Genomic DNA, 16,604 nt, shown 5'->3' with positions numbered 1-16,604 from the left:
GGCTAGATTTTTTTCTGCGCAGAAAAGCTCTGGGCAGTGCGCAATTGCGCACACACGTAGCTTAGAGGGAACATTGCCACAGAGTGTATTTGGACCCTATGAAGATTTGTCATCTGTGTGCAGAGGGGAACTTCAGTGGTATGGTCACGTCACAAGATAATAAAGACCCTTCAACATCGTGTGTGTTACCTGAAAACATCACAAGAGGAGGGTCACTTTTATATGAATTTGGAGGCACTAGGACCATGTGAGGACCAGTAAACAATGAGGAGAGCAGAGTAGTGGGGGACAACATCTCGGCCACAAAGCATCACCCTTCTCTCCCCCTCGGACACAAGTGCAGAGCTGAACTAGACGCTTCACACAGATGCCAAAAGCTTCTTTTGCCTTTTTTGTGTGTTTTATTTAATTTTTTGAATGACTGAAGCTGGAGTAGGTCAGGCGGGAGGAGCGGATAATAAACACATCCTCCCTCCCCCTCCCTGCTTCTCCTCTCTCTGAGATGATCCGAGTTCCCGCATCTTCCCCCTCAGAATGATACCATCGCTGCCACAGCCTCTTCCGGACCAGCCGAGAACCTCACGAGAGTCCACTGAAGGAGAACGTCGGCAGAGGATTTTCATTGTCTATTTTTTGTGCGTGTAAGCGGGGGGAGGCTTACCTGAGTGCTCGAGGTTCCGTCCGTCTCGTCGTGCGGAGGATGCAGGACCATGGAGGAGAGAGACAAGCTCCTAGCAGGTCAAAACCTTCTCCAAAGACATCATTTTTCTTTGCGTGATGTTGTTTAAAACAATGATTTTTGTTTTCTCTTACTACTATTAGATGAATATGGTATTAAAAATCGAATCGAGTGCATACAAAGTATTGCATTGAGGATGAAGAAGTGAGGCTTGGTTGCTCTCCAAAATCTCCTCAGTCACTATTGAAATTACAATTCAATTAAAATTAATTGTTGATAATTAATTGAATTGAATAATTAATAAGAATTACAATAATCTACAATAAAAGACTGATTGATAGCAACGTAGTTAACCTAGTTTACACCGAGGTTAGACAAAGTGGCACACCAGGATAGCCATGGAATAAAGGACTTAAAGGGACAGTGTGTTATATATATATATATATATATATATATATATATATATATATATATTGTGTGGTGCAACCAAAAATGAGTGTTATAAAGCACAAGTAAGAATACAAGCTATGGAGACTGAAAGCAACCAAACTGGACCATTTTTCGTCTTGTTTTTTGGCCCGGCCTTTTGGAAAGTAAAGAAGGCTGATAAAAAGGGAAATAGGGAAAAAAGAGAAAAAGGAAAAAATAAGGAAGAGAAAATGGAAAGAAAAAACAAAAAAAGAAGAAATAAAATGAGGACAAATAAAAGAGAAAAAAGAGAAAAACCCTAAAACTGCTTTAAAACAGCCACATACTAAAAGAAAATTCAAAATATAATATAACGCTTCTATATAAACATCAATAATTATTTAATAATGCAATTAGTAAAGATAAATATACTGGTAAAAGGCTAAAAATATAATATTTTAAAACCATACAATATTTTGGTATTTCGCAATCATTTACTTCTGCCATTTGATTGTTGTTGTCACTGTTTTCCAATTTTCTTTCCCATGGGAAGTGTTAGGGGCAGAAAGAGGAAATGAAACAAAACAAAATATAAAGTGAGATGTGATCCCTTTCAAAAACGCCAATTGACCAAACAGGTACAAGATATCGAGCAGAGTTTTATCGCCATCTACTGTTAAGGAGTGTAATTGACTTTCTGTTTTTCTTCTTATTAGCAGTATTTTGCGAAGCAAAATGCCCATGACCCACTGAAAACGGGTTCCTGACCCAGTTTTGGGTTCCAACCCATCAATTGAGAAACTGTTCGAGAGCAGCTTTGAGTCTGATTATTTTTGACCCGCAATAGAAAATGAGCAGACTTTAGTGCAGTCGTCTTCAACTGGTCTTACTTGAGAACCCAGCACCCCACCCTAATTACAAGTCTTGACCCAAATCATGGTACAATTTATTGATTAAAAAGCTGACCATTGGTGGCCATCTTGCTGCTCGGGGTACACAAAAACCTGTCTTTTTCCACCCTCTTTTCTTTATGTCTAGCTTTTTTCTTATTTTTCCTCTTTTTTTCCCCACATTTTTTATTTCCCCCCCTGTTTTTCCTGTCTTTTTTTCTCTTTTATTCTTTATTTTCACTTTATCCTTCTTTTCTTCTTTTTCTATCTTTTTAATCTGTTTTTCTTTTTCTGAATTTTCTCACTTTTTCCTTTTTACTCATACTTTCACATTTTTTCTTCCAACCCCTTTCTTTCCCTAATTTTGTTTTTTCTTCATTATTTTCTTCTTTTATATATTGCACCGTGAAAGGCTGGGCAAAAAAAAGAAAGACAAATTAACACTTGTTTTCGGTTGCACTACACAATACGGCGACATCTAGTTTAAAATAATACTCACATAACATTTTTATGAATTCCGAAATGCTTCACTTTACTGACTTTATCTCCAATTTAATAAAACTTGTGTCTCATATATTCTCCACTGTATCTGCGTTTGGCCATACTTAGCATATGTAAACAAGCCTAACCAGCATTTTTCCTGTGGGTTGAAATAGCAGGTGTGAACTCACATTTGCAGGACATTATTCCTATCTACTCTTAAGAAGTGTCAATATCACGTTTTGAAGGTGATGGACCCATGTGGGGGAATGAGAAACTGGAGGCAAGGGTGCTCAAAACAAGGACGGCATTTACTAACAAAACTAGTACCAAAGTAACTAACAAAATGCCCTAACAAGAAACTAGGAACAAAAACCGAACCCGGAACTAGAAATATGCAAGGAGTAAAGTAACAAAGGTACAAGGAAATGGCAATGACCGGAAAATCAAAGAGCTTTCCCAACACTCAATATAAATGCTTTGTAGAATTAGAGAAAGGTGTGTCGTGATTGGACTCAAGTGCGTACAGTTTCAAAGCCAGTTGGCGCGCTCTGGGCGAAGGCAGCGCAGCAGGTCATGACATTTCCTCCCCCTCAAGGGCCAAATGCTAAACGGACCAAATAAACAAAAACAAAAAGATGGAGGCCGCGTCAAACAGACCTTTATCGGAACAGGGGACGGCTTAAGATCCTTGTCGGTCCCGCCGAAAACTAGGCCAGAGGCAGCAGAGGACTCTTCTTCTCACCGCCAGGACCGGGGCCTTCTTTCCACCGGGACTTGGGTGGTCGAGGGTCTTTGTCCTTTCTAGGGACCACAAGCGGCCGAGTGACTTTCAGCTTGCTGCTAGGACAGCAAACTTCTCGCCGCCGGGACAGGAACTAGAAGTGACCGACGGACGTTCTCTTTGCCACGCAGGCTTCATGTAAAAGAAGCAGCCAAGTACCTTCTGGCCACTGGTTGAGATGGTTTGATGCCCTGGTTTGATGCTCAAAACAAAGGATATGGACGCTTCCTGCTGGGTCCTTCGGGGGCTGTGTCATTCTATCATGTTTTGAATAGAGTGGACCCATGTTGGTGAATCAGGAACTGGAGCTAGGGGTGCTAAAAACAATTAAAGTATTTATTTACAAAACTAGGACCAAAGTACCAAAAAACGAGCAACTAAGAAAATAACCAAACCAAACCTGCAACTGGAAAAATGCAAGGAGTAAAGAAACAAGAAACCAAACATAACATGGTGACAGACAGCAGGATGAAAGGGGCCTGAAAATGTCAATGAGACCACAATCAGAGAGCTGTCCTAACAGTCGTTATAATCTATTTGTAGAATCAGGGACAGGTTTGTCGCGATTGGACTTGATTGGTGTGTCCGGTTCCATAGCCGATTGGCGTCCTCTTAGGGAAGATAGCGCAGCAGATCGTGACTCTCATTGGCTCTTAGTTATATTGTTCCTTCTCTCTGTGTTATTTTGCCAAGGCAAAGTACTACGACCCACTTAAAAAGGGTCCGCGACCCACTTTTGCGTCCCGACCCACCAGTTGAGAAACACTGCTTTAGCGCATGTCAACAGCTTTCAAGCGTCTAGAAAGGAACCATTTGTTAAATATGATCCGATTGATTCAGAGAAATGGTATCCGTAATTGGCGCTAGCAGAGTTCTCCAATTAGGACAGCGAGCACAGCAGGCTGCCCTCTTTTGTGTCCGCAATCAAGTCGGATACTTCCTAATGAGACGGTGGAGGGGGGGTTGTTCGGATTTTGCAGTCTTTTTATAAGGCAGGCCTTGATGTGGATGCTGAAACTTCTCGTTTATTAGAGCCAATTTCTGCCATGCCGCTCCCCTTCCATTCTTACCACCCCTTCCCCAGATATGTGTTCCACATGAAAGCAAGTGGCACAAAGGGACACTCGGATTCCCCACAATCAAACAGTTCTGCTCCCTTGTGGAGCTACTGGATTATGATTGTGGGGGAGCGAGGGGGGGGGGGGGGGGGGTTGGAACAGTGTGTTCCTGAAGCATGCTTTTGATGTCATTTGTTGTTGTTTTCCACATTTGAGCCTCTTCAAATTGATGAGCAAAATGTTCTTATCTAGCAGCGAGATATTATAGGGTTAGGGCAGGGGTTGGGCAACTGTTTGGAGTCAGGGGTTAAAAAAATGTGACCGAGGGGCCGATCCTGGGGACCTATTTTCATTCATGAAGAAATATAGCCTGCAGACATTTACAGTAAAGAAAATAAGTATTTGAACACCCTTCTATTTTGCTATGTGTCCCACTTAGAAATCATGGAGGGGTTTGAAATTCTCATCGTAGGTGCATGTCCACTGTGAGAGAGATAAACTAAAAAGAAAAATCCAGAACTCACAGTGCATGATTTTTAAAAAAAAATTATTTGTGTGATACAGCTGCAAATAAGTAATGTTAATATTTGGTACAGTAGCCTTTGTTTGCTATGACAGAGGTCAAACGTTTCCTGTATTTTTTCACTAAGTTTGCACACACTGCAGGAGGGATCTCAGCCCACTCCTCCACACAGATTTTCCTCTAGATCAGTCAGGTTTCTGGGCTGATGCTGAGAAACACAGAGTTTGAGCTCCCTCCAGTCTGAAGACTGACTGGGCCTTGCGAGGACTTTGATATGCTTATAGAGCCACTCCTTGGTTTTCCTGGCAGTGTGCTTCGAGTCGTTGTCGTTTTGGAAAACCCAGCCATGACCCATCTTCAATGCTTTGACTGAGGGAAGGAGGTTGTTGTCAAAAATCTCACACTACACGGCCCCAGTCATCCTCTATTTAATGCAATGCACTCGTCCTGTCTTATGTGCAGCAAAACACCCCTAAAATATGATGCTACCAACCCCATGCTTCAGCGTAGGGATGGTATTCTTGTACTCTTAATTCTTCTTCCTCCAAACACGCTTAGTGGAATTATGACCAAAAAGTTCTAATTTGGTCTCATCTGACCACAAAACCTTCTCCAAATGGTAAGACGGGCCTTGACATGTGCTGGTTTGAGCAGGGCTACCTTTTGTTCCATGCATGATTTCAAATCATGACGTCTTAGTGTATTAAGTACAGTAACCTTGGAAACGGTGGTCTCAGGTCTTTCCAGGTCCTTGACCAACTCCCATGGTGTAGCTTCGGGCTGATTCATTACCTTTCTTAGAATCATTGAGACCCCACCAGGTGATATCTTGCATGGCGCTCCACTCCAATTGAGATTGACCATCATGTTTAGCTTCTTCTATTTTCTCATGATTTTTCCAACAGTGGACCTTTTTTTTACCACGCTGCTGGGCGATTGCTCCGTAGCCTTTTCCAGCCTTGTGGAGGTGTACAATTTTGTCTCTGGTGTCTTTGGACAGCTCTTTGGTTTTTCGACATGTTAAGAGTTAAAGTCTTCCTGATTGTATGGGGTGGACAGGTGTCTTTATGCAGCTCACAACTTCAAACAGGTGCATCTGATTTAGCATGATACATGGAGTGCAGGTGGACTTCTAATGGGTGGACTAACAGGTCTTTTTAGGGTTAGAATTCTAGATGATACACAGGTGTTCGAATACTTATTTGCAGTTGTATTACACAAGTTAATTGTTGAAAAATAATCATGCATTGTGATTTCTGGATTTTTCTTTTTTTAGTTTACCTCACTCGCAGTGGACATGCACCTACGATGAAAATTTCAAACCCCTCCATGATTTCTAAGTGGGAGAAATAGCAAAATAGCAGGGTGTTCAAATACTTATTTTCGTCACTGTACATGTTATATTCATTCTTATATTACTTTTCTAATAGATTACTTTCATCAAATTGGTTTTGAAACATAAAGTGTTACTGTAGGTGTATTTTTGTGGTATTTCTGTTGTAGTATTTCTGTTGTGATTTTGCAATAATCTGTGGTCTTTGCAGCCCGTTGATACTCTTTCTGATTAAGGGCTGAACAAATAAACATGACTTGACTTGACTTGTATTACTGTAGTAATGATTCATCGTTTTACTCTAGTATTTCTGTAATAGTATTTTTTCCTTTTTTTCTTTTCAGAATTAAAGCAGAATAATATATTAGGTCCTTAGTTCAAGCAATTAGTTTGATGTTTTGTTTTGTAGTATTTCTGCAGTATTTTTGTAGTGTTTCTGTTGTATTACTTAAGTAGTATTTTTCTTGTACTTTTAGTATTTCTGTATTAGTATTTCTGCTTTTCGTTTGGTGGCATTATTGTACTAGTATTTGTGTGTTATTTCTGGAGGAGTATTTTTGTATTTCAGTATAACTGTAGTGGTATTTTTGTAGCATTTCTGTAAAAAGTATTTTCAAATTATTTCTGTAGGATTTTCGTAGGATTTCCATAGTAGCATTTTTGTTATATTTCTTTAGTATTGTTGTGATATTACTGTGGTTGTTTTTTTGTAGTATTTCTGTACTATTGTATTTCGACTGCAGTATCTGTGTAGTAATTATGTAGTAATTCTTTTTCAGAAGGAAAGCAAAATTATATATGATGTCCCTGTATTGAAGCATTAAATTTGATACTTAGTTTTGTATTCTTTTGTAGTATTTTTTGTCGTAAGATGCCAGACAAACATGTCAGCGACTTCATTATGTAAAGGAAATACAAATATCTTTACCCACGACTTTTTTTTTTTTTTTGTATGATAGGTCATGTATTTTAGCCTAGTATTCAGATCAATGTTATTTTTAATTGAATGGGAGTTTTTTTGTACTACTAAGAGGCACTAAATATTCCAAACACATTACTCACTTGCATTTATTCTTTGTCCTCAGCACAGAAAGAGCAGCAAACAGAAAGCAACAAATGTGACTATTTGCATTTTTTTTATATTCTATTTGGATCTAGTTGTAGGTGGAAAGTTTGTTTTTGGCTTTTCCATCCGTTTTCAGTCAAGGAGGAAAATAAAGATTGTTGCAGAAAATAGAAATATTTTTATGAGCGCGTAGCGCCGAATATCACACTTCGACATTATGTTACGTAAGAAAATCCTGTTGCCAGCTCGCGCCAACTGTGCACACCAGACTGAGTGTTGCCTACAGGGACCAAAAAAAGTCTTAGCCAGATTTTTGTCTCCTGCATTCACAAATTCAAGGCGATTTCTTTTTCATTTCATTGGTATTAATGGATTTTTATTATTACTATATATATCATATGCGTTTTTTTAAATTATATGAATTGCCGGTTCCCATCTACCAAAGTCGTTAGTCGTTAATTTTTGGAATTAATTAGCATTTTTGTTATTACATCATGCCCTGCGACTGGCTGGCAACCAGTTCAGGGTGTCCATTGCCCACTGACCAAAGATAGCTGGGATGGGCTCCAGCACCCCTCCGACCATACTGAGGATAAGCGGTATTCCATTGAAGATGTAGCAATCATGGCCATTAGTAACCTTGCCCCTTCCTACCTCTCTGATCTCCTTCACACTGCCACGCCATCCCGCACCCTTAGATCATCTTCCTCCCTCCATCTCACTATACCTCCTGCCCACCTCAGCTCTATGGGGAGCAGAACCTTCAGCCGCTCTGCCCCCCAGCTCTGGAACTCATTGCCGCCTGACCTCTGAAATTCTGCGACCCTGTCCACCTTCAAATCTGCACTCAAAACTCACCACTTCAGACTTACCTTTTCTTGACCATCTGCCTCACATACCACCCCCTTTTAACTCTAATGTGTTTTATTTGCTATTTATAACTTGCTTGTTTTACACTTGTGTTATTTCCGTGTCCTACCATATGTACATCGACCTTGAGTGTCCTGAAAGATGTTTTCAAAGTACATATGCAGCCCTACCTACATTATTATCATTATTATTACTATTACTACTTTATTATTATTATTATTATTGTTTTGTACTCACCAATGCCCAGACCAAACCTGAGCCCTTGTATTACAATAGTTTATTTTGAAATAAAACAAGCTATTTTTAATATTTTCCCTCGTGAAGTATTTTAAGCTTTTTTTAGATTAATTCTTAAGTTGACATTTTTATTTTTGTTTAATTAAATTTATTTTATATTTACAGTTTTTATTCAATTTATATTTGAATGAACTCCAATTATACATTTCTCTAAGGTAATCGTGGCATAAAAATGTAAATACATTGTATATGAGGAAACATTTTGGGGAATTCCCCTTGAAGGTGTAAATTGTGGAAACAAATTAAACCCAAGACAGGTTAAGTCATGCTAATTTTTATTAGACCTAGATCACAAAAAGTCTCAAATGGCTGTACCGACTACCATTACACCAAACCTTCATCTAAAGCCTACGTGAGGGCAAGTAAAAACTAAAAACCTCAGTACGAGAAAATGTAGAAACCTTGAGAAGGGGACGCACATGAGGTAACCCCCCTTCCAGGATGACCAGGCTGCAATGTACATTGTGCGGCATCACCTCCAGTCTCAATTATTGTAATGTACAACTCTCCAGGCTCCTGAAGTATAGTATCAAAAGTTTGCAGCTGTTGCAAAATGATGCAGTTTCCTTTTTGGGCAGATAGTTGAGTGTCTGCATATCAATGGAAACGAAGAAAAAAGACTATCATCTGACAGTAGCATATAAATGCTGAAAAGGTGGAGACCAAATACTGAGCCCTGCGGAACACCACAGGTAACACTAAATGGCTCAGATGTCATTTCACTATATTTAACACAGTACGTCCTACCTGAGAGGTGGGAACTGAACCCGATTGGACAGTTCCTGAGAGACCAATCCATTTTTTCCAACCGATATAGTAAGATGTTGGGGTCCACAGTGTCTAAGCCAAGAGTCCACTGCCAAGAGAAGATCGTTGGTCACGATAACTTAATAAATTCAAAAACAATATTCGCAGACATGAAGTCATTCAACTTCCTTGCGTTAAATCCATTCAATTTTTGCAAAGTAAAAAAAATAGTCGGCCGGCGAAAGAAAAAAATTGACTTGAAAATGTCATTTTCGTTCTCGGTACAGTCAAGTGAAATCCCGTAATCCCGCCATTGATTCTGTAAAATCAACAGGCGATGAAGTCAGCTTTCCCAGAAGTAAAAATCTAAACAGCAACCATCGGTCTTCCTAGCCCAAATGCTTTTTGCCAGTAAGTAAAGCCAGTTAGGCCTACCAGTCTTTTCTGACCGCCCATCCCTCTCAAATGGATTTCCCACTAATGAGGCTGGCTTGAAATCACTCTTTTGTTAGTGCCCCTTCGGGAAAACACCACCAAACGAGATCATGCTAGAGAGCAATTAAGTGAAGCTCGTTATCTGCTTCATACCTGGAAGTGGAAAGTCGAGATGGAGAAATGAAAAGTTGTTGTTGGCAGAAAGGCTGTTCGCTAGGCACTTTTCCTTGGGCTTTGTTTAATCCAGGACAAAAAAACAACAAACATATGCCTTTAATTTATACATCTTTCTGATTTGTCGCTTTTTTTGTATTTGATTGACAATGTTTGAAAACATTAACATGATAAGGTTCCATAAAGCATGTCAAACATGTCAAGCGACACCTGGAAGAGCCAGAAAAGAATAAAGCTCTTAATAAACAGTACATATTATGTAAATATAAAATAGCTATACAAAATATTTGAGAAACACTAATTATTTTTATTTTCAATTTAATGGACCATTTGTTTAACCTAAAAATAACTCATTGATGTTTTACGGTAGTTGAAAAATATCGCTGAACACTATCACAAAACATTGAATGCAAAGAGACTTGAACCTGGGTCGCGGTGGTGAGAGCGCCAAATCTTAACCACTATTCCACCAGTAATATAGATGACATACAAAAAGGCAGTTTATCTCATTATCACACAATTTTTAGTCACAGTACCAGAGAATGGAAACAACTTTTTGGTGTATCTGATAGTGAATAGGACTTTGAAGGACAAAAATACATTGTAAATTTGATCTTGTTATTGTGTTCCTAGTTTACGTTCTGCATAAATAATTTTAGTTATGGCCACACTTATATAATGTGTGTCACTTTCATTGGTTAGTATGAGCTGATAAAAATTTCAATAATATTTTATTGCGATTGTTAACAAGAATTTCGGCGTGTGCATTATACACAAAGAAATACTATAAATATGAATAAATCCTGAATGAATATTGAGGACTTTGCTCAATCCCCGCCTTGGACAGTTATTTACGTCAAAGACCTTTCTATTTTTCTTTCTTTTTTTCTTCCTTCTTTTCTTTTGCCACAGTGGTGGAAAATTGCCAACCTGCAAATCCACCAGCAAAACTCCTCTATTAATTTACTGGGAATGAAAACAGAGACCCATGTCACATTTATGACTTCAATAATTTCATAAAAGGACAATAAATGATGAAGACAAAGAACAACAAAGATAGGAGCAAAAAAAAATTACACAGATTTCTTTTTGATATTCTAGCAGCGTCAAGGCCAGCCTGTCCCTTTCACCGACAAGGGCAGGCAGCGGCGGGGGCTCGCCTACGTCCAAAACAGCCCCCGGTGGGGTTGGTGTCCCTGTGGAGGACATGCAAGCGCTGGCCATCACCTCGCTCTCGGCTACGGACGTCGCTGAGCAATTCCAGCACATCCGCGAGCTTGGCAAGGGCACATACGGCAAAGTGGACCTGGTGGCGCACACCAGTCAAGGTGATTTGTGATATTGCTGCCTTTGTCCTGCAGCGCTTTATCCTGTTTGGGTCTCCTCTTTGCAGGCACCAAGATGGCGCTGAAGTTTGTCACCAAGAATAAGACAAAGCTAAAGAGTTTTCTGCGTGAATACAGCCTGACCAGCTCGCTAAGCTCCAGCCCCTTCATTATTAAAGTCCTGGACGTGCTCTTTGAGACAGAGGACAGCTACGTCTTCGGACAAGAATATGCTCCAGCCGGGGACCTCTTCGATATCATTCCTCCACAGGTGGCACCTTTGCTCTTGGCCTTTCTCCTTCAAATCGCCAATACTTCAATGTTATCTATCGAGTTTTTTACAACTTAATATAATCTCCCGGTGTGTGTTCCCTTCCAGGTGGGCCTCCCGGAGGAGATGGTGAAACGCTGTATGCAGCAACTGGGCCTTGCTCTGGACTTCATGCACGGCAAAAATCTGGTGCACCGGGACGTCAAGCCAGAGAACGTGCTGCTGTTCGACCGTGAGTGCCGACGAGTCAAGCTAGCCGATTTCGGCATGACCCGACGGGTGGGCTGCCGGGTCAAAAGAGTGAGCGGCACTATCCCCTACACTGCCCCCGAAGTGTGCCGGGCAGGCCGGGCAGAGGGCTTCCTGGTCAACGCCAGTTTGGACGTCTGGGCTTTCGGGGTTCTGGTCTTTTGCATGCTAACGGGCAACTTCCCCTGGGAGGCAGCGCTGCTGAGCGATGCATTCTACGAAGAGTTCCGGCGCTGGCAGAAGGCCGGTTGTCCCGCCGGAACCTACCCATCCCAGTGGCGTCGCTTCACAGATGACGCCCTGCGGATGTTCCAGAGGCTCCTGGCCGCTGAGCCCGAGAAACGATGCGGGGTCAAGGATGTCTTCTGCTTCGTCAAGTACGAGTTGGTGAGCGAACTCCGGCGCAGGCCGTCCTGTCGTGCCAAGAGAAGCGAACGCTCCAGCTCAGGGGTGTGCACCGGCAACTGCTCTTCATCTTCGTCCACTTCTTCTTCCTCCTCGCGCACCACCCACAGACAGCCAGAGCCTTCCACGCAAACGGGAGGCTCCTGCCTTCGCCCGACACCCCTAAAACGAAGCGTCCTCTCTGAACCCAGAGAGGAGGCAGGGCAGCAACAGCCTCCAGGGCGGGACAAGAACAAAAGCCAGATGGTGATGGCCACCGCCATTGAAATTTGCGTGTAACCAGACTACTTTGGGCAGTGGCCAGGTATTCCCAATACATATCGTCTGTCTGAAAGAGATGATCTGTGAAACACTACACCTCTTCAGATCCTGGGCTTGGGTTTAACATCTTCAAGGACGCCAGATTGACCTCCAAAGACCTTTGAACATCCAACTATGCCAAGTCAGGAGATCGGTCCAGCTTGGGAATGTGCACTAGCACCAGCAACCTTTCTTTATCAACTCCTGACTCCTTTAGCCTCCTATGGCACCTGAAACCATCCAGTTCAACTCCAAAGGTCCATCCACTCAGTCCCCAACAGAGCCTGGACAGTCATGGTCTATGGAATGAAAGGAGATGTATAGCATAATGTTTTCTACAATATACTGCTGAATCTAATTACGATTGGTCAAGGAATGGGGTTTCGGACAAAGGTGCAATATGAGTGTGAATCTGACGACCCAAGTCAGTTCCTTTTGTTTTTGTTTTTCTAATTGAGCGGATGAAAATATTCTGGTTTTAAAAATACAAGGTGGTGCTGAAACATGATGGCCAAAGTAGATGAGAGGTGGTCCAGGTTTGAGTCCCCTAAATGGCGCATCATCCAGAACAGGAACAAGAACAAAATCTGGGTGGTGATGCCCAACTTCTTCAGACTTTTCCTCCCTGGTAGAATAGTCATTTTTGTATCAGTACTGTGGTGTTGGTGCTAATGCTTGTAAACTTAAAACAGTCCATGGGAAAGACTTCTCCATCACTTGTCACTTTACTGTACAGGTTTTTCCAGAACCATGGATTTCTTCCTGTCACTTCAAAGGCCTCAGATGGTCCAAGAACCATAAAATGGACCTCCACGTAGCGTTTTTTTCTGGACACTGGAGTGTTTTCATTTGTCTACAGCTGTCGGACTGCTCAGCTCGATTTCCAGAAATGTGAGGGAATCAGTTTAAATCTTTTTGTTTTCTTTTCTACCGCGTGTTTGGATGGAGTGCGTGAGTTTCCAAAGCACAAAATGTTCCTCAATGATGAGGAATTTCAATTGGTATCATCGGGTGTTCTTTAAAATGTTCTATCAGGTAGTCCAATAATGTAGCTGTACTCTTGTACTCAATCAGGGGATCTGCTCACGGTCAGGTTTACACATCGTATGTAGCAGCTAAATGGGATGAGGATAAAGAAGATGGTCACTGTGGAGCTAAATTCACCTCAGCTTGCTTCACTAGCTGGCTTGGATGGGACCCCAAAGTGTCACATCTAATTATGAGCAGCGTGGCTTGTTCTTGCTTGTGTTGCTGTTGTTCTCATCATCAGCAAGTTTTAGCGCTGACAGACGGTCATCTCTGTTGCCACGGCGACGCTGCCACACAGATGCTGTCGTCGGGCTTCTGTCCTTCTTCATTCCCAGATGAAAAAAAATCTCAGTTTATGAGGAATGTGAAAGAATGTCCACTGGGTGTAAATGAAATATAATATTTATTTATTATTATTATTATTACATTATTTCCCAAGATTATTAGTGGATATTAGTCCAATATCATCCCCCAAACCAGGATCAAAGAAAAATGTTCAAAACACAGTCACTTATTGTGTTAGGTACTCGGAGCTTATTTCAGGAGATCAAGTTAACTGCTTTAACTTTACAATGGCTTTGACCCTGGCGTTTAAAGCTTTTACTCTAGTTTAAGCCTCAAATGTGCTTGATAGTTTCAGCTTCTAACCCGATTCAATTTTGTACTTTAAACCCGGAGTTTGGAGCTTTAACTCTACAGTTTAAACTTAAAATCAAATTCAATCTTTGATAACTCTGAAATCAAACATGCTTTAAAGCGGTATCAAGCTTCAACACTAGAGTTCGTGTTTAAAATTTAAACCTGCTCTAACTTTAGAACACACAGGTTTAAAGCTTTGACTCTACTTTAACTCTGGAGTTTAAGGTTTACTGTAAACCAATTTCAACTTTGGGTAACTTTGCTGGTAAATATGTTTTAGAGCAGATTTAAAGCTATAAATGTGACTTTAAAGCCAAACTGACTTTTGGAAGATTGTGTTTTTTATCAGAGGTGGGTAGAGTAGGTAAACATTTTACCCGAGTAAAAGTAGAGTTCCTTAGAATAATATGACTCAAGTAAAAAAGTAGTAATTCAAAGTAAAAAAAAAGTACTTTGTGAAAAAAATATTCAATTACTGAGTAACTGTACCAAGGTCTTCTTTTTTTTTTTTAAACAATTCAATTAGATCATCAAATCATAAAAATCAACAATGAATTAAATTAAATTTAAAAATAGATTTAAATAATCAAGGTATATTCAAATACTCAGTAATAATAAACAATACAATTATAAAAATATAAATCGAAGGAATAAACTAAGCAAAAAAGCCCAAGTACTTTTTTTTAACAGGCTCCACAGGCAGAACAACAAACTAGCCCACGAGTCAGCACCCCGAAATGTTGAAAGAGCCATATTGGACCCAAGAAACAAATTTTGTCAGGAGCCGCAAAAAATTAGAAACCTTATATAAGCCTTATAATGATTGCAACGCATGCTGTATGTATCAATATTAGCCTATTGTCAAAATGACTACGTTAGGCTCACACTGCAGGGAATTTTTTTTGCACGGACGCGAGCTGTATCTGATCTGTTAAAGTCCGTCGGAACGGAACATATCCGCTTTTTTCACGCCAGAACCAGGCCACGTTCACGTGTGGTCCTAAATCCGATATGTAGCGGTGTAAAAATGTGACCTGCATGTCATCATCACATCACTATTTAGCATTCAACCAGGTGATACGAAGCGGAGGAATAAACCACTGCGGAAGGAAACCCGGTGTTAGGTCCAAAACGGAGACAGGACCCACTTGCGTTGCGTTTCTCACAAGTTTTATTGGAAGAAGTCAAGTCAAGTCATTTTATTTTTGTATAGCCCTAAATCACAAAGAGTCTCAAAGGGCTTCACAGGTTTGCGCCCTTGATTGCTGGACACGGGAAGCAGGTCGCTCTGAATGCGGAAGTGGATATTCCGTGGCGAGCGATGGCGGTGTCGGAGAGCAAAAACGTGGTCGGGGTCGTAAGCGAGTCGTAAGCCAGGAAAGGAGAGTAGAAGTGGTCGGGGAACAAAAAGAGGTGGACGGGGTCAGGATAAAAAATGGGTCGAAGCCAGGGGAACAGACGGGAGCAAAAAACAGGTGGGAGTCAGAGTCGAAAACTGCTTTCCTAGTGTTAACTGAGGTTCGCAGACAGACTGACAAAAGGGGACAAATAAGAGTGGGTTTGAATAGGGACAGGAAGCCAATCCGAGTCCAGTTGGCGCCAAAGGAGCAGGCACAGGTAATTAACATCGGTAATCATGACACCCGGAGTCTCATTAAATCAAACATTCATGGAAGATGAACACTTGTTTAGTTTGTAACTCACAGAGGAGCCAACATCTCAATGCGGATTCACAATATGTCGCTGAAGTTTATTCATAAAGTGGTAGTATCTTCTAGTGCACAGGTGTCAAACAGGCGGCCCGCGGGCCCGATCAGGCCCGCTAAGGGATTGAATCCGGCCCGCGAGACAACACTCAGAGAAGCGCAAGAGAAAAACAAGCTGCAGGTTGAAATATGTCAACTTGATGTTGCCAAAGCCAGGTGCCTCTAGTAGATTAAACAGACTAGCAGAGGACTCGGAAAAATTTGCTTATTTACATCGAGTTACTAAAAGATAAAAGTAATGTTACTAAGTCACGGGTTCAATGTAGCCTTATGTAGTGGAGTAAGAGTACAGTTTCTTCTTCACAAATCTACTCATTAAAAATAAAAAGTATAGTGATTTAAAAATACTCCCAGAAGTACAAAATGTCTCAAAACTTACTCAAGTAAATGTAATGGAGTAAATGTAACTTGTTACTACCTACCTCTAGTTTTTACCATACAAAATTAGATGATTGTTTTTTTTCCTCCCTGTCATTATAAATCGTGAACAAAGATGAAAATAAAAATCGTTGGCTGAATTTCCACAGCACATGTTGGGATGTTGGGAACTATTGCAATAAGGAAACTTTTATTTTTCCTGCCGCTGTTGTAGAATTTTGTAAATATTCCGTGTCTTTAATAAAATTATCAGGCAACTTTGATGACTCCTGGAACTTTTTCTGCAGTATTTCTAGATGACAATGGATAATGTCTTATTCTAACAATACTTATTTTTTTTTTAATGGAAATTAGGTTTTATTCTAATCCAATATAAATTAGTGCATTTCATGCTTTCTTGCCACAAAACATTTTTTCCTTTGAAAATATTTAAAGGTAAATAGTGTATATAGTGTAATATATACTAAATTACACTGTAGGCTTATTGTCTAATGCAAA

General features: G+C 40.6%; 1 protein-coding gene across 2 annotated transcripts; it reads left to right on the top strand.

Annotated features, from left to right (window-relative positions):
• Window positions 1-303: 303 nt before the first annotated feature.
• sbk1 (SH3 domain binding kinase 1) lies at window positions 304-16,364 on the top strand. 2 transcript variants are annotated; one of them, XM_088322900.1, is made up of 4 exons: window positions 304-738; window positions 10,849-11,072; window positions 11,138-11,340; window positions 11,449-16,364. In XM_088322900.1, the coding sequence occupies exons 1-4, from the start codon at window positions 701-703 to the stop codon at window positions 12,271-12,273; spliced, it is 1,290 nt and encodes a 429-aa protein (XP_088179026.1). In that variant the 5' UTR covers window positions 304-700; the 3' UTR covers window positions 12,274-16,364. The 2 variants fall into 2 exon arrangements, with proteins under 2 accessions (XP_088179026.1, XP_088179025.1); XM_088322899.1 differs by having other exon boundaries at window positions 10,846-11,072.
• Window positions 16,365-16,604: the final 240 nt, after the last annotated feature.

Source organism: Urocampus carinirostris, chromosome 19 (assembly GCF_059441175.1).
Source record: "Urocampus carinirostris isolate Australia breed hairy pipefish chromosome 19, RoL_Ucar_1.0, whole genome shotgun sequence".
NCBI classification, from domain to species: Eukaryota; Metazoa; Chordata; class Actinopteri; order Syngnathiformes; family Syngnathidae; genus Urocampus; species Urocampus carinirostris.
This window is presented reverse-complemented; position numbering and strand designations above follow the sequence as displayed.